Source organism: Lampris incognitus, chromosome 11, assembly GCF_029633865.1.
Source record: "Lampris incognitus isolate fLamInc1 chromosome 11, fLamInc1.hap2, whole genome shotgun sequence".
Classification (NCBI taxonomy): Eukaryota; Metazoa; Chordata; class Actinopteri; order Lampriformes; family Lampridae; genus Lampris; species Lampris incognitus.
In genome coordinates, this window is record NC_079221.1 from 11,459,074 (window position 1) to 11,476,199 (window position 17,126).

The 17,126-nt window shown below is 44.6% G+C and overlaps 2 protein-coding genes across 2 annotated transcripts in view; both read right to left on the reverse strand.

Moving 5' to 3' along the window:
* Nucleotides 1–276: 276 nt before the first annotated feature.
* On the reverse strand, nucleotides 277–3,854 carry LOC130121156 (cytochrome c oxidase assembly factor 5). Its single transcript, XM_056290009.1, has 3 exons — nucleotides 3,572–3,854; nucleotides 1,874–1,957; nucleotides 277–804 (listed from the first exon to the last, which is right to left on the reverse strand). Exons 1-3 carry the CDS (start codon nucleotides 3,671–3,673, stop codon nucleotides 763–765), a joined length of 228 nt encoding a protein of 75 aa, XP_056145984.1. The 5' UTR covers nucleotides 3,674–3,854; the 3' UTR covers nucleotides 277–762.
* A 350-nt stretch (nucleotides 3,855–4,204) lies between these two features.
* mgat4a (alpha-1,3-mannosyl-glycoprotein 4-beta-N-acetylglucosaminyltransferase A) overlaps nucleotides 4,205–17,126 on the reverse strand; it is a 56,505-nt gene continuing 43,583 nt past the window's right edge. The window contains exons 7-16 of the mRNA XM_056289083.1: nucleotides 16,994–17,069; nucleotides 16,030–16,144; nucleotides 13,836–13,966; nucleotides 13,553–13,660; nucleotides 13,326–13,400; nucleotides 10,712–10,830; nucleotides 9,708–9,786; nucleotides 7,665–7,725; nucleotides 7,093–7,205; nucleotides 4,205–6,960 (exon numbers count right to left, since the gene is read on the reverse strand). Coding sequence (XP_056145058.1) covers nucleotides 6,934–6,960; nucleotides 7,093–7,205; nucleotides 7,665–7,725; nucleotides 9,708–9,786; nucleotides 10,712–10,830; nucleotides 13,326–13,400; nucleotides 13,553–13,660; nucleotides 13,836–13,966; nucleotides 16,030–16,144; nucleotides 16,994–17,069 — 904 coding nt within the window. The 3' untranslated portion in view covers nucleotides 4,205–6,933. The remainder of the gene's footprint in view (nucleotides 6,961–7,092; nucleotides 7,206–7,664; nucleotides 7,726–9,707; nucleotides 9,787–10,711; nucleotides 10,831–13,325; nucleotides 13,401–13,552; nucleotides 13,661–13,835; nucleotides 13,967–16,029; nucleotides 16,145–16,993; nucleotides 17,070–17,126) is intronic.

The following is a 17,126-nucleotide window of genomic DNA, read 5'->3' on the forward strand; positions in this document are numbered from 1 at the left end:
GTTAGGGTTAAGGGTCAAAACGATAGGGTCTGAAATGGTTATGGTGGTGTCATCCGGATGAAACGGTGTACCAACAGGGAGTCCGTTGTCTGGTTGGTGTTGAGCTGACGGGCATGATGACATCAGATAACATAGGCTTATTGAAGCGTTTCAGCAGACGACCCATCTTTGCAGCATGCGGGTACCTACCATTTCTATTAAACACCATAACTGTTAGTCTTTCATTTGAAACTTGCACGAAAGCATCTGAGTAAAACTGCAGCAAATAGTCTGTCGGTCTTTTCTTTATGTACAAGTCATTTATTTTCAGTTACACACCGCAAATACACCATATCATCTAATGCCACAAACTGTGTCAGGTCAGATAAATTGTTGAAGTCGTTCAAAGAGTGACTGTTCTCAAGGCTGAATCTCCAATATTTTGTTACTGGGAATACTGGTATCACCGGGCAACATGAGGTTCTCACCAGTGGTCTGAGATCCTGTCAGGCACCATGCCCGTGACATGTATTAGTTGCTTTCTCAATTTGGTATTCTCTGTTGGTATTCTCTGTTATATTAATATTATATTATTATTATTATTATTATATTATTATTGTTATATTAATATATATATTAACTGCAAACATTCTGACAATATAAAAGAAGCTGCATACTTCTAAGAACGGTGTATTTGAAATCATATTAGTTACATTTCTATTTACAACTGACAATCTAGTATTCACTCTGCTGAATGGCATTTTAAAGTCCCGGGAAGGTTCATCAATATCCTTTTCTGCCCCGGAATCTTGACCGTGTGTCCAGCTGAATGAGAATGCAGAAGAAAAAATTCAGGTAAGAAGATGCCTACAATGAAACGTAAAACAAATGATCTTTCAGAAATGCAGAACAGAAAACCTAATTTTAAGCTTACAATTACACGGATTGGGCATAAGCAGGGGTCACGTTACATGTTGTGACATTATTGTAGGACACAGAGCTAAAAGACTTGTAAGCACAATGGATTCAAGGATGTGATGCCCTGTGATGGCCTTGGCAGCCTGTCCAGGGTGTCTCCCCGCCTGTCGCCCAATGACTGCTGGGATAGGCTCCAACATCCCGTGACCCTGCTAAGGATAAGCAGCTTGGATAATGGATGGATGGATGGATTCAAGGATAAAAACTGCTGGCTTGTGGTGTGAGCACAGTCAGATCTTCTCTGGAGCGTTCGCCTTGACTCGACACTGCATGCGGGACAGTTCAATACGAGAGGGAAGCTGTACGCTTTTGTGGTGTCATGTCTAACATACAAGAGCGGAGCCAGTACGGATGTGGATTATTAAGATCTGCTGCAATGGGAAGTGGATCACATTAATATAAAGGGAGTGTCACACTGAAAATGTGATTAACCGAAATGAAGCCATCATCCTGTATGCATTTCTTTTCTGCAAATAAGCGTACTATTCAGACATTTTGTGTGCAAAATGTTGTTTGAAAGATACCCACAAATTTAACAGTAGTAGTAGTAGATTTGTACACAAGTTCAAAATCACTAAAATGTATGTATATATATATTTTTTTGTAAATGGTGAATATTTGTGCACTGCAGTACATTTCTACTGACTGCTCCCTGTGGGTTCCATGTTTTATCAAGCAGTCTGAGTTTTTAAAGTTAATGTCTTAAAAAAAATTCCTGCCTGGTCCATTTCATTTACCAGTAGAAGAACCATTTTGTTTTTAGACAGTAAAATGTTTTCGTGCATAAACGGGGAGATGTTAAAACTGCAATATTACAGATGTTTGTGGTTGTGCTGGGAAAATCACATTTGAATACAGCTTGTCGACTTTCCCGTAGTATCAAGCGGGTCAAATATTTCTTTGCCCACTGACTTACCATTGACCTCTTGCACTCGAAGAAGGAGGTCTGCAAGGCTTTGCAGTGGCCTTCCTTAAGGCACTTGCTGGGCAGCTTCCCCTCCTGAAAGAGTCACAGGCATTAGAAACCACGAGCTACCAATGTACTACACAACCCATGTCTTCAATCGCCGTGAAGGAAAGCTTGAAAAATGAGGAGAAACGTTTACAGCGCTAACCAGAGGGCAAGTTAACTCAATGCAACCGTACAGTGAAATGTATTAATGAAGTCATTAATAAAAGTTAATTAAGTCATTTGGGGCACATCAAGAATCAACACTGTTAATTGTAATAACCAAATTGTTGATAGCAAGAATAACAGATTTTGACTAGTTATAATTTAAGACATAAACATATCTTGATATCAAGAATGAACTCTTTTTTTTACTTGCAACAAACGAACTAGGAACATTTTAACTAGCCAATAAGGCATTATAGACACATAATATGACTAATCAAATCACATAATGGATGTGCCATCTTGCCATCATAACTAGTCAAAATAGAAAAAAAGATACCTCTCATAGATTTTTACCTCTAGTGACTAAATGTTATATGATTCACCACAGCCTGACCTAAAACAGCCATCTGTCAAATCAAGTGTAATCAACCAATCACATTTCTCACGATTGCGTTTTTTTGGTTTTGTGACCCCCCCCCCCCCACCCCCCAATAATGTGGATTGGGTTGTTTTGTCAATCTCTTGGAGTAGTTTATTTTTCCTCATACTTTTGGTGATCATCCATTCATTATCCGAACCGCTTATCCTGCCCTCAGGGTCGCGGGGATGCTGGAGCCTATCCCAGCAGTCATTGGGCGACAGGCAGGGAGACACCCTGGACAGGCCGCCAGGCCATCACACACACACACACACACACTCACACACTCACTCACATTCATACCGTAGGAACAATTTAGTACGTCCGATTCAGCTGACCTACATGTCTTTGGACTGTGGGAGGGAACCGGAACACCCGGAGGAAACCAACGCAGGTACGGGGACAACATGCAAACTCCACACATAGGACGACCTGGGACGACCCCCAGGTTGGACTACCCCGGGGCTCGAACACGGATAACCTCTAATGAAAATAATTGAAAATTCAAGATGGAAATAAATACTGTTGTATGTGCTTAATGAAGTCGTTTTTTCCGTTTTGTTTCTTTCTTTCCTGTTCAAAGTCAGTCAGTCAATCAATCAATCAATCAATCAATCAATCAATCAATCAATCAATGTCTTCCCAGCATCTCTTCAGCGAGACAGACCATATCGGCTCCAATGGGAACGACAACGGATTATGAGCAGTGTAAATAAATGTAGGGCCTACGTACGTGTGACTGTAGCTGAGATGTGTGGCTTCTCTTCACATCGTGACGCCATCAACCCTTCATCCCTTTCTGATTATTACAGTATTCATAAACCGGAGATGATCTGCTCCAAACTGAACTTGAGATTATTCTCAAAGCTTTTCACTGCCGTGAAAGAGTGTAAATCCAAACAAGAGAAGCTGCCAATTCAACCTTCATTTTGGAAAAATAATGTTAAGTTTGTTAAAATAATGCATTACCCCCTCTCCTTTTCTTTTCCCGTTTTCTTTGTGTTATGGAACTGCTCCTTATCTCGGTGAATATATATATACAACGAATCTGTCCCGTTCTGTTAATAGTTGAACTGTACCTTTACTACGCAGTCGTGTTGGAGGAGGCAGGCTTTGAAATCCTCCCTGATCCCGGCACACGCTCGGCCATCCTCCTCTTTGTCCTCGTAGTACTTCGGCATTGTTCTGGATTTATATTTTACATCTATTCGTGCAATTTACAATCCCATAAACGCAGGAGCAAGCTCGGATTCACTGGCGACACCAAAGTCAAGTTAAATAATCGGCCATATTTGGACCAAAGGCATCATGGGAAACCGGAACTAGTAATAAATGCATTGTGGGAAGAGCTGTAGTTTCTTTTGGCGCCAGACGTGTAGTTCCAAACCTGCCCTGGTTTCGGCCGTAGATTCGGTTGGAATGAAAACACGGATGAGATACAATTCTGTCAAACACAGCAGTCGTAAAAGAGAGAGAAAAGAAAAACATTTTTATTAATTTCCGCAACTAGGTGGCACTTAAAGTAAATTTATTTTCCATTTTCTTTCCTTCCTTAATTACCTTTTTTTTTCTTCTGTGCACTTTCACCCAACGTAAAGCTCATTGCATTGCATTATGAAGCCACCGGAAACTGCTGTTTTCATCTGACAGCAGTCCCGGACAGCTCTCAAGCAGGATGAGGCAGTGATGGAGTGACGGGGTGAGCAGCATTAAAGCATGACACAGAAATGGGTTGTGATTTGCATTAACTATCTCTGTTTATTATTTCAAAGATGTCCATGAAAATCCATGACAAAAATCATCAGAGGCAGACATACACATGTACGTGATGAAGGCACATGAATTGGTGTGTGTGTGTGTGTGTTTGTGTTTCTGTGTGTGCGTGCGTATATAAGGTCTTCAGGCAAGGGTCGAGTTCCTTTCTCCTTCTCACTCCATATTCAATAAAACATTTACAGAGAGGGATTACCAGTGGTCACACGACAGCCACACACAGTCGTTTGTGCATTCAAGTTGTCTCGTTTATGAATGCAGGGCACCGATCTGGAGCCAACACATCAAAACCTGTTTGACCCTTGACTGGCTCTCTCTCGTCTCCCAATGCCAAGAAACAAAACTACTGGATGCAGAGACAGAAGGAGCTATGGTCAAACTGTTCCATACAGCTAATGCATAAATGGTTTGATTAGGGGGTGAAGGGAGCGATTCAGATCAAATTAAGAGTCCCCCCCCATCAATTTAATATCTAAATAAGCATTAGCATAATATTAAACTTTTTTGGGATATATCCACTTCCAAACCAACCCCTATAAAATCTGCCACCCAAAGGCACTTCCTCCACACCCCTGCACAAACCACTCGGGACCATAATGAAAATTCTCCCCCAACATGGCTGCACAAAACATATGTCTTCATGTAAAACAGCTTGATAAAATCATAACATGGGGCAATGAGAGAGTGAGAGAGATGGGCGATGCTCAATGCTTTTCCATATTATATGTACAATCAGAGAAGGTACTAATGCAACCTTATGGTCAAACCAGTCTACCGACAAGCATGATGCAATGAAATGGCACATGTTGGAAAAAAGGTACAGTAGTCAAAACATCCTGGCACAATCAGAGATCCGACTGGACAAGTAAATCATCATATGAATTCAGAGGACTCACTGAAGGTCTATATACGCTAGGAAAGGGAAGTAGAATTACAATAAAGAACGGTGGGGTATTTCATAAAACAATCTGGGGAAAGAAAAATCAGTGCAAACCACAGCATTTCAAGTGGTGATTTGATACAATAAAACCTCCTATTTGCTAACACAAAGTCTTATGAAACATTTCTCAGCATACAGCGATGTACGAAAGAATGACACCAAGGGTTTTGTTGCCAACTTATCACATCACCCACTGGACGGATTAGGTGATTTATATATCATGTACATCATCACCGACTATCACTACACCCGGCCAATGGGGTGAAGGCAAAAGTAAGATGGTACTGATTGGAATAATGCTACTGAGGCAATTCCAAAGGATATGGATGTAAGGCACAATTCGTTTTTCCAAGATTTGGGAGCAGACTCATCTAGAACTGATTTCAGCTCATTTGTAACCAACAATTTAGCTTTGAACACTTTTAAGTAAATCATAGTTTAGTTTAGTTACAATGTTTGACTGGAGGTGATAGGAAACTGTAACAGCAGTTAAAACTAAGCTACCTGAACCAGCAGACAAAACGAATCCTAAGTAGCTGTAAAAATAAGCACAAAAAACCCCAACCCAAAACCTAATACATACTCTTAACTAGCATAAACATTTCTTCATAGAATAAAAATATATCTTTTTCTACTTCTTGTACAAATTAAAGATTTATTTCAAATAAATTATGTCACCTTCATAGATCGTCATAGCTGTAACAATATAGCAGTATTACAATAAATCCCTTCAAGAACTGACGGCAAGGCCATGTCTGATTTGTTCACTAAAAATGGACAGAGGTCAAATATGCTCTCTGTCAGACGTAGTGGGGGAGGCGGATGAGGTTTTCTTCTCATTAGTTTCTTGATGGACTGGTGTAGTTACTGAAGAATCTGGCACAGGGTCAATTTTGTCCGGTCAGCAAATGCCGCCAGTTACGACTCGGGCACAACTGGCCTTGTTTTCAGGACAAGGCTTGTCTAACAATATCCAAGGAATGAGGGACTACGTTTTCTTTTTTTTTTCCTTTTGCCAATATCGACCAGCTGTTAAAGTCAAGTTTCTACATTTCTATAAAGAACAGAGAGCAAACTGCCATTAGTTGTAACAACTGTCTTCATCTTTCCTGTGGCGTTAGTAACAGTGCAATATCACAGCTCGCCCATAGGTGGCAGCATAGAACAGAAAAGGTTTACGTAGCATGTAAAACACCTTTTGCCAGGTTGCTGGTTCTTCCCAGATGCGATGATTTGTCCCCGTCTATCCATCCATCCATCCATCCATCCATCCATCCATCCATCCATCCATCCATCCACTCATCCATCCACCGTCTATGTTTCTTTTGATTGTGTCCAAAGCTGACAGGCAACACCAACAGCCACTTTAAGAACCTGAGCTGGGAGCAGTTTTCTTCAGATCCTCTGTTGCTGTTCTTGGTACAGTAGTATTCACATTCACCCAAATGAATTAAGAGCATAGAGGAAGAGATGCACAGAGGAGGGAAACGGCACTGGGGATAACGGATGAGAGAACAGAAATAGAAAATGGTAAAGGGAAAAGGAGACAGTGACGCCGTAGCAGAGACAAAAGAAAGCGACAGCATTCAACAGACAAGCTCACAGCGCAACTTCAGTGGGCTCTGATGACGTCGCTGCCAGTTGCTAGGCGACAAAGGGCCTGCATCAGCAGTCCAGGCGATTTCGGGGCCCCAGAGGCCGTGATTGATGCGGCCCCCAGATAGCCAGTTAGCCTGCTATCCTCTTTATATGGATCTACAGGGAAGACAGGCAAGGAAGCAGACGCATTATTGGATAGAAACATGGAAGAGCTGTGTGAGAGGACCGGGCGGCGGTCACCGTGTGATTGGACAGCAGATTACAGGGGTGGCGTTGTGATTGGCTTACTTCGCTGAGAATGGCCCACACAGCAGAGTCTTTGAGGACGGAGAGCCGCAGTGCCACTATGGGATTGAAGGAGGGATCGACAGCCCCTTCTGCCACGCCCTTCTCAAACTGACCTGTGTGCACACATACATGTGTACAATGCAGGGTATATGTGATACTTTCAAAGGGCACCAAATAAAAAGTTTGTAAGTTGGGTAGAAAAAAAACCCCACAAAGAAGATATATGAAACAGCAGTCAGCAACACATGGGAGGTTAAATAAAAATGTCAGAAACACTAAAACATTAAGAAAAATGTCAGAAACACTGACACACAAGAGATTAATAGCAAGGGAAGAGTGTGTCAGAAGGAGGAAAACTGTGACTGAGAGCATTTGACAAGATGTTTGTACACTCCCTATCAGTCTGAGGCAGAGCCAGTTTGAGTGAGAAATCTGATCTTGCAACAACAGTGTTCGTTCACATGCACATGTATGCACGCACAAGCACACACACACACACACACACACACACAACTTATGAGCTATTTAGGCTCAGTGTATGAATGTAGCTGAATGTAACTGGTCCAACTCACCAATTCTGTAGAAGCGGTCTTCAGTTCGCCTGTATTTGTCTTTGGTCTGCAGTCCCGTCTCCTAAAGCAGGCACACACATGAACAGACGGCACTGAAACTTAAATAAAAGAATTATAAACAGCACAATGCCTCTTCCCTTTTGCCCTGAGCAGCAATTAGTCAGACACTAACTGCCTCGTCCAGCCCAGAACATGATGTGCGCATCAGAATGTCTTGCCTCTGGCAGAGTAACCAATTAGAACAAGTCATGCCAGCAATCCCCAAAATAATCAGTATGCTGAATGAGTGGGTGACCGATCAATAATGTGATCCACCACAACCACAGACAACACTTTGTGCATCACAGCACAAGAGAGGGTATATGGTGAGAGATGGTGTGAGTGCATTCAACCTAATGGGCTCAAGCCCAGGAAAAACTACAATTTCATCTCGTGTCCCTTTTTAGAAAAGCAGAATGTTCTGTATCAAGGGGCAAAATCCTGGGTCTTACCATGTTTTCTCAAGTCTGAGCTTGTTTGCTTTGGCAGGGTGGGTCCTGCTCTGGCGTTGTAACAGTTACTGGCATTGTCAGAATTTATTTTTTTCCCCCACTTTTTCTCCCAAATTGTGCTTGGCCAATAACCTATTTTCTGAGCCGTCCCGGTCGCTGCTCCACCCCCTCTGCTGATCCAAGGAGGGCTGCAGACTACCACATGCCTCCTCCGATACATGTTCTTTTCACCTGACGGTGAGGAGTTTTGCCAGGGGGACGTAGCGCGTGGGAGGATCACGCTAACCCCTCCAGTTCCCCCTCCCTCCCGAACAGGTGACCTGACCAACCAGAGGAGGCGCTAGTGCAGCGACCAGAACACAAACCTACAACCGGCTTCCCACCTGCAGACGCGGCCAATTGTGTCTGTAGGCACACCCGACCAAGCCAGAGATAACGTGGATTCGAACCAGCAATCCCCGTATTGGTAGGCAACGGAACAGACCGCTACACTACCCGGGTGCCCCCCCCTGGGTCAGAATTATTTTGACTCATTTGTTTGGTGCAGAAGATGCTTACGAGCAGATTCCAGCATCTGATAAACTTTAACGTTGTGAGAAAAGACCTCACACCTCCGCAGGAGATGAAGGTAAACTCGGCTGCAACGGTTTCCTGTTTAATGCTCTCACTAAGCTAGCTTTCTTTTATTTTTCTATATGAAACAAGACCGTTATCACAGTAGCCATACTTGTGAGAGACATGTACCTTGCCCCATTTCCATATTGAGTGACTTTAGTCTGGAGCTGAACGTGGAGCGCATCGTCAGAATTTGTGCCTTATCTTACAATCTGGGCGACTGAGATCAACAATTCAGTCTTGCTTCATTGAAGGGTGCGAGCGCAGCCTTAAGGCTCATTTATGCCCCCTTTACAAATGTTCTAAACGTCACTGCCCACATATTTCCCATCCATGTTTTACGTTGGCATGGTTGTTAAGCAATACATCCACTAGAGGGCAGTTCAGAGTTCACTTCCGAGTTCAGAGGTAAGGTGGCCTTGAGCCACCCCAGACGCCGATGCATTGGCGGATCATTCGCCCCATCAGCAGCATCACCATTCCGTTTGCTCATGGACTTGTTGCGGGCTCGAACAAATCGGTCCTGCACAGACCTCCACTTCTTCGCTGCCGTCCAACTCACTCCCATTTCCCGTCCAATTTCCTCCCAGCTGTTCTTTAGCAGTTGTTTGTCTCTGTGCTCAGGCGAGGTAACATCATAAATATGTTTGTAACTACGTACTAACTCGCACAGCCTTTCCTCAAAAAGTTCCGCCATTTCTTCCACCTTCTTTGTTGCGTGTTGCTGGCTGGCGAATCGCGCGCGAGCTATTAACTACACTGCGCAACACTGCCCCCACGATTTCCTGTGGTATTCCCGGTGGTACTGCTCCGTTTGCACGGTTCCATAAGTTCCCAGAAAACGTGCAGAAATACGGATGAAATGAACACAGAGTACGGACAGAAGGCTCCGTCCATATACGTATTTAACGTTGAGCATAAACGAGCTCTTACTTACCGATAAGGGCAGGATTTCTACAGTTGTGTTTTCTATCCTGTCACCCGGGTGCTCCTGGTTTCCACTGCGAAACAGGAACCTGTCAATGATATCATACAGCTTCATTCATGGATGCAGTCCATGGAAATGGCGTGAATATGCATTCTCTTTGCCTCCATGAAAACAGCCACACACAGCCACATGTAGTGTGGACACAAAAGCCAGCCACATACAGGCACATAAAGACCCATGGTTCATCTTGGACACAGCTGACTAGCCGCCATCATGGGGCCGGTCCATCTTTATGAATGTTAAGTGTTACAAGGCCTGTCATTTTTTATCATTTTACAGTCTGCTGCTAATGCAATGAGCCAAATATTGCAAAAGAAGAGATATACACTGTTGAGAGTCAAAAACTAGAGCACCAGAGAGTGAATCGTGTGTGTGTGTGTGTGTGTGTGTGTGCGTGTGTCTCAGTGGGCTGTATGACATATGTGAGTGAACAGAGAGAACAACCTAGAATGGCAAGTCTATCAACCCCACCCTCTCTGTCTTTTGGTATCTGTCTCTCTCTCAGTCTCCCAGTCTATAGTGTCTTCTGAAGACTGCGGGATCCAAGAGTCAGAATCTAAAACGCTTCCCCACATGAGCAAATATTAACATCCTCTCCTCTTCTGCTCTGCCCCCGAATCCAAGCCCACCCTTTCTTTTTCTGAGTCTTGCCATCAGCTCCTTTTATCCTCACGGTCCTCCTCCTCTCCTGCAGCTCTGCAGAGAGTAGGAGGACAGCCTGAGAAGGCTTATTTTAGAACACTCTCATTAGCGCACCCCGATCCCCAGAGATGCACAGGCTGAGGCCAACCCTGAATCAGTGAAAGGCAGTGAAAGTAGAGGGGAGCACAGAGAGATTGTGTGCTAATGTCAATGCATGGGTTTGCCGAGGCCTCCCACTCTCTCCAAAATATCTGCATGCAGAAAAAAAAACAAAAAACGGGGACTCATGTACACATCTCCACCCTGCTTACCTCTCTATGCTAACAGCCCGGTCAAATTTGAAGAGAACATAGTCGCCTGTGGTGGGTGTGATGGCCCAGAAGAAGTCCTCCCCTAGGTACGTTTTTTCCAGCGTGTGGCCCTGGTACACCTGCACAACATGGGAAAACATTGTGTTTTCTTTTTACCGCCACCATTTGGTCGTGTGTGTGTGAGTGTGCATGTGTGAGTCTGTCTGCGGCTAATCTGGCAAACTGCTGGACCTACCAGTCTACAAAATGTTGTGCAGTTGTGAGTGTATGATGGAGAACCTCTCATGGTTGGGGTGATTAAAAACCTTCAAAAAAACGTTTATTCTCACTATCGCTACTCTCTCTCTCCATGCACTCTCGACCAACGCTGCTTTCTGTCGCTGCCTGCTCTAAGTCAAACTTGCGCATGCGTGACTCACATCTACAGTTGAGCAAGATCGGGCAGAGATAGTGTCAAAACATTATGTATTGGGGGCGCCCGGGTGACATAGCGGTCTACTCTGTTGCCTACCGACACAGGGATCGCCGGTTTGAATGCCTGCGTTACCTCCGGCTTGGTCAGGCGTCCCTACAGACACAATTGGCTGTGTCTGCGGGTAGGGAGCCGGATGTGGGTATGTGTCCTGGTCGTTGCACTAGCACCTCCTCTGGTCGGTCGGGGCGGGGGGAGGGGGAACTGGGGGGGAATAGCATGATCTTCTCACATGCTACGTCCCCCGGGCAAAACTCCTCACTGTCAGGTGAAAAGAAGCAGCTGGCGACTCCACATGTATCGGAGGAGGCATATGGTAGTCTGCAGCCTTCCTCGGATCAGCAGAGGGGGTGGAGCAGAGACCGGGACGGCTTGGAAAATAGGGTAATTGGCCAAGTACAATTTGGGAGAAAAAGGGGACCCCCTCCCAAAAAAAACATTATGTATTCAGGAATGAGTGTTGAAAGTATACAAGAAGGCGCTCATATTTCTCAAGCCAGCAAATCATTCCCTGCTGATCTCAGCACAGCAGAACTGGAGGAAAACTGGATGAACTGAAAACAACTCGCCTTATTCACCTCGCCGCCACGCTGAAGTACCATTGTCTCCAAAGTTAAAACTCTGCCATAAAATTATGATTTCAAGAGTAGGATTAATTACAGTCCCAGCCAAAATCATCTCAGTAGCAACAATAAAACATTCCCCATGACTGAGCTGTTTTCTTACCACTGATTGAAAGTCAATCAGCAGAGCCGCCATTCGGCCTCATTCGTTTTATATCATGAAAACCACGACAGTTAAACACATTTGACATCTTTCAATAAGGGCTTTGACATTATGTCATTTCATGTCAGACTTGGTCGCTTTCGTGCGAGGGTCCGTCTGGGAGGCTGCACATCCACAGACTGACAGGCAAACATTTCTATTAGGTCGAGTTTTTAGCTTGAGCGCTGCATATTAACTTTTTTATTTCTCCATATTTCCCATTCAATCAACTTGGGTGCTGTGCAAAAGTCTTACAATGGCAGGAGAAACACTGGTCTTTCTGCCCGTCTGTGCGTGTACAGAGAAGGGGAGATATGTACGTACACCTGGCGGAGATCCGCACTCTGAGTGCAATCCTCTAGTTGTTGTTTTTTTTACGCATTTTTTTAACCATTATTAGACAGCAACAGTGAAGAGGCAGACACGAAATGGGAGTGAGCGAGAGGGGGGGGGGGGTTGGCATTCAAACTGGTGACGGTTGCGACCATTTGCTCATGTGGTATGCGCTGTAACCATTCAACTACAGGGGTGCCCCCGACATTATGTTTTCTACACTTCTGTTAACCTGCATCCATCACCAATTCCTCTGTATCCCTTGTAGAACTGTATTTTTGACCAGTTCATGGCTTATAATTTGTGGCTTTGGTGTTTTAGTCTGTGCACGCCCAATATCTTTTTATTCACAAGTGTGTTAGAAAAGGAAGGTAATGTGACCTCACATCTGCAGATATTTATGTGATGTTTTATAGCTTTATCTCCCTCAGACACGAGTCATTTAAATAATGTCACATATATAAATATTTCCCTTCTGGGGCGTCCGGGTCCAGGTAGTGTAGCAGTCTATTCCGTTGCTCCACATGTATCGGAGGAGGCATGTGGTAGTCTGCAGCCCTCCCCGGATCAACAGAGGGGGTGGAGCAGCAACCGGGACAGGTCGGAAGAGTGGGGTAATTGGCCGGATACAATTGGGGTGAAAAGTTTAAAAAAAAAATTCCCCTCTGGAAGTTACACAATGGGAGGGAGCTCTCGTTTCATTATCACAGATAAGCTTCAGTGTTTTAGCTATATCTACTGAGCTTGCTTTTGCTTGATAATGCTCTGTATGTCTTTTGTTGTTGTCTTAGTTATTCTGGGGGTCTAACTTCGGCTGTATTATGGTTACCTCTTTATCATTTAATTTGATCCCTCATGACTTCCTTCAGCTCATAAATTACTTTGTAACTTCTGTGATAACCACCATCTCTCAAGAGGATGTTCCCACCCTCAACCAAAGGTGTTCTCATAATCTGAGTTCTTGTTGGTTCTCATGGGTTTCCCTTTCTCAAGCACCAGAGACGACGTACAACGTGTTAAAGACTGTGCTTCCAGAACAGATACCTTCATTGAAGTAGACACTTCAGCTGGAGGGTTAACGTGGATCTTGTGGAGCAGGGGCTTCAGGAAGTCTTTGTCCTGCACAAATAATAAGAGGAAGCGAACAAATCATAAACAGGAAGTCAAGTGAGTCACAGAACGGAAAGGGAAGCAAGCTTACCCAGATGACGCTCAAACTAAAGCAAGAAGGATGGCACACACAGTGACAAAGATTGCAAAACTACACTCACGGTAAGTTTCTGGATCTTTCCGGCGAGAGAGGAATGAAGTCCCACGTGCTGAAATAGAGAAGGCCTGAAGCGCACGCGCAGACTGGACTTCTGCCGCTCACAGTGCTTCTGTAAAGTGAAAAACACAACGACTCAAAGGCACCGAACGCTAGCCCCTATTCCACCCCCACTTTAACCTAACACACACACACACACACACACACACACACACACACACACACACACACACACACACACACACACACACACACACACACACAGGAAACGCATTGTGTGTACACACCGCATCTTTTTCAGGATTGCAGACTTTGACCCAGAGGATGTGGTCCAGCAGCCAGTCGATAGGCTTCTCCTTGTAGAACATGAAGATGAACTCGACGATGAGGTTCAAGTCTGGAGCTTGGAACATCTTCCCTGTCGGACCGGGGGAAATAAAGGGATTTGTCAGGCTCCACTGATGCTGCACTGAAGCTCATTAATTTCTGATTAATTGCAAGAGAGATTATTAAACCGTGGCGAGCACGCTATGGCTCACAGAACCTTAAATGCATTTTGCGAACTAATTTAAAGCATTTCTCCAACTGAAATAAAGCACAAGCTGGACACACAAATAAATTAGTTTCTTGGTAAAAACTCCTTCTAAAAAAGCAGAGAAAAGCTGACTGGGTTTCACCATTTTATATCCACGTGTTTATTGAATTTATACAACAGATTTAATCTACCATATCTCTACACAGATTATCATTATCAGATTAGGTCTGAGAGGGAACCGGGGTAATGAAAACGTTTTGAACACAGGAGAGTATGTCAGCTGTCAATCACAGAGGAAACAGTGGAAAAACTTTAATACGTTTTTTTATATATCATCAACAAGCAGGAAAAACTTGTACAACACGGAAAGACACTAAATCACTCGTCCTTGCTGTTAAATAGAGGAAAACCCCACAAGTGGGGAATGTATGGGCGTATTTCTGACTTGATTTCTCCCGATACCACCACGCCAGAACGCCTTAGACCTCCGAGAAAAATCTGTCAACATAAACAAAGGTTTGTTCTTTCATAGCTTTCGTGTTTAATATTGTCTTAAAGAGAGACTGACATGCCCTTTCTGAACACATTTTTTAACACTGGGAGTTTGAATCATAACCGAAAACAGGTGTGGTTTTATGAATTCAAAGCGATTGGCTACTGTCTTCCTGGGTGTTTGCGTGGGTGGGGCTCGGTACCGCTCGTCACTTGCCGTAGAAAAAAATGGTGGTAGGCCTACAGCACGGCAGTGCAATACAACTTGGTGAGTAATATGTTCAATGATACAAATAACTGTTAGATAGATAGATATTTAGATAAATAGATAGACAGATAGATAGATAGATCGATCGATAGATAAATAGATAGATAGATATTTAGGTAGCAATACGTCGTAGCAAGATCGATATACAGTCTCAGCAAAATAGCACAAACTTGAGCCAAGTAGCTAGCAGGAGGGGGTGAAAGACCGGCTTTTCTGTGGTTTTATAGCATCTCGCTACGGACAAACCCTATATGCAAATTGACTGGCGTCTACATATCCATCGGCACAAGTTGTCACTGGACAGCATCTACAGTCAATCACAGATCTCTGGAGTGGCCACAGGCACGCTGTTTTGGCCACTGAATTTCTCCGTGGTCACATTCCAACTCGGAACATAGCCTATCAATAGGAATTTTCAGATTTTGATGTCAGTATCACTTTAAAATCCTATTTTTTTGGGCGTCCAGGTAGTGTAGCGGTCGATTCTGTTGCCTACCAACATGGGGATCCCGGTTCGAATCCCCGTGTTACCTCCGGCTTGGTCAGGCGTCCCTACAGACACAACTGGCTGTGTCTGCGGGTGGGAAGCCGGATGTGGGTATGTGTCCTGGTCGCTGCACTAACGCCTCCTCTGGTCGGTCAGAGCGGCTGTTTGGGGGGAGGGGGAACTGGGGGGGAATGGCGTCCTCCCATGTGCTATGTCCCAGTGCTACGTCACAGTCAGGTGAAAAAAAGCGGCTGGCGACTCCACATGTATCAGAGGAGGCATGTGGTAGTCTGCAGCCCTCCCCGGATTGGCAGAGGGGGTGGAGCAGCGACTGGGACGGAAGCAACACAGGGAGTTGAACTAGCGATCCCCGTATTGGTAGGCAACGGAATAGACCGCCAAGCCACCCAGACGCCCCACACAAATCTTTATTAATCAAGTATTGTTTCCTTGATATTAGTGATCTGTCTCATTTTGAAATGTTAAAACCTCTAGAATTGTCTTTTTGTTGTTGCAAGAAGTGAATTTTCTTTTCAAACAAGTGAAATAACCTCATCTGGTTGGTGCCTTTTACTTGTTTCAAGAACAGATTAGAAACGAGCCAACAGGAGGATGCTAACAGGAGGTTCCTGGTGAGTGAACAGATGACAGATCTGGCGTTGGGGCCTGATTATGAACGGGCATGTTTGCCAGACGTACCGATAAAGCCCAGCTGAGAGAACTCCAGGATCATCCAGTCCTCCGAGGAGAGCTGCAGGGCAAAGTTCTTCATGGTGGCGAAGTAATTGGGCTTGGCCACAATGTCGTCCTCCAGCTGAAGGGATACAAATACAGGGAGAAAGAGGTGTGTTAGCGAGGGGAGAGGGAGCTCAGCCCTAGAGGAGACACAGGCCTTCAGGTGTACATGTCTTACTTAACCAATCACTAGAGCCCTAGAGTCCGGATGGGTGAACTACAGAGAGACTGGAGGAGAGGAAGAGACACACACACACACGCTTTCAAAAAAGAAAGCACTGTGAACTGGGCTCACTAGTTAGCGACTAACACACGGGCTACACCTGAACTACAGTGGAGGGTGTCACGGTCAGTACCTCTTCCCTCCAGCTGTGAGTAGAGGAAGCGGGTGGAGACAAAACCCGTGCGTTAAAATCAACACAAATGACAGACGGCAGAGGAACAACACAGTTACACGGAACCACGCTGCTATTTCTGACAGTTTGGTGTTTTGAGCTGAGACCACAGAGGGGAAACGCACCATACTGCATAAACACAGACAAACCAGCAGCCTCGTTTAGCCAAAGGGACAGACGGGAGCTGTCCAACTCCAACAGGACTTCATGCAAGTGAAATTGGCCCAGCTCTGAAAAGTCCAAAACTCGCCACCTCTGATGAAAGCTGATGTAACAACACGCACCCGCATACCATCTACAATGTTGCCATGTTGAAGGGTGTGCTCATGCCGTCATTGTGCCCGGCACGCTCCAAATTCAAAGTACAACAGAATTTGCCTGGTAACAAGCTTTGACACTGACCAGGATTTGTATGAGGGACTCCGTCCCTGGGCCTATGAAGATGCACTGCGAGCAAGTTGCTATGGGAACACTGATCAAGCAGTGTGTGTGTGCTTGTGTGTGTGTGTATGTGGGTGTTTTAAGGAACATACCTGGACGTAATAGACCCCTTTGCTGACTGCATACATCATGAGAAAGGAATAATCCAAGTTCTGTTTGGTCCGCCATCTAAAAAGGAAAAAAAAAGAAAAGGGGGGGGGATAATATGAGTAGACAAGTGGGAAA

What these genes read in the sequence shown, in the direction of transcription:
- LOC130121156 (XM_056290009.1), bottom strand. Translation starts at nt 3,673, where the DNA reads ATGCCGAAGTACTACGAGGACAAAGAGGAGGATGGCCGAGCGTGTGCC. An exon ending in AACACGACTGCGTAGTAAAG is followed by an intron (nt 1,958 to 3,571) that starts GTACAGTTCAAC and finishes TGACTCTTTCAG; the next exon opens with GAGGGGAAGCTGCCCAGCAA. An exon ending in TCGAGTGCAAGAGGTCAATG is followed by an intron (nt 805 to 1,873) that starts GTAAGTCAGTGG and finishes ATTCTCATTCAG; the next exon opens with CTGGACACACGGTCAAGATT.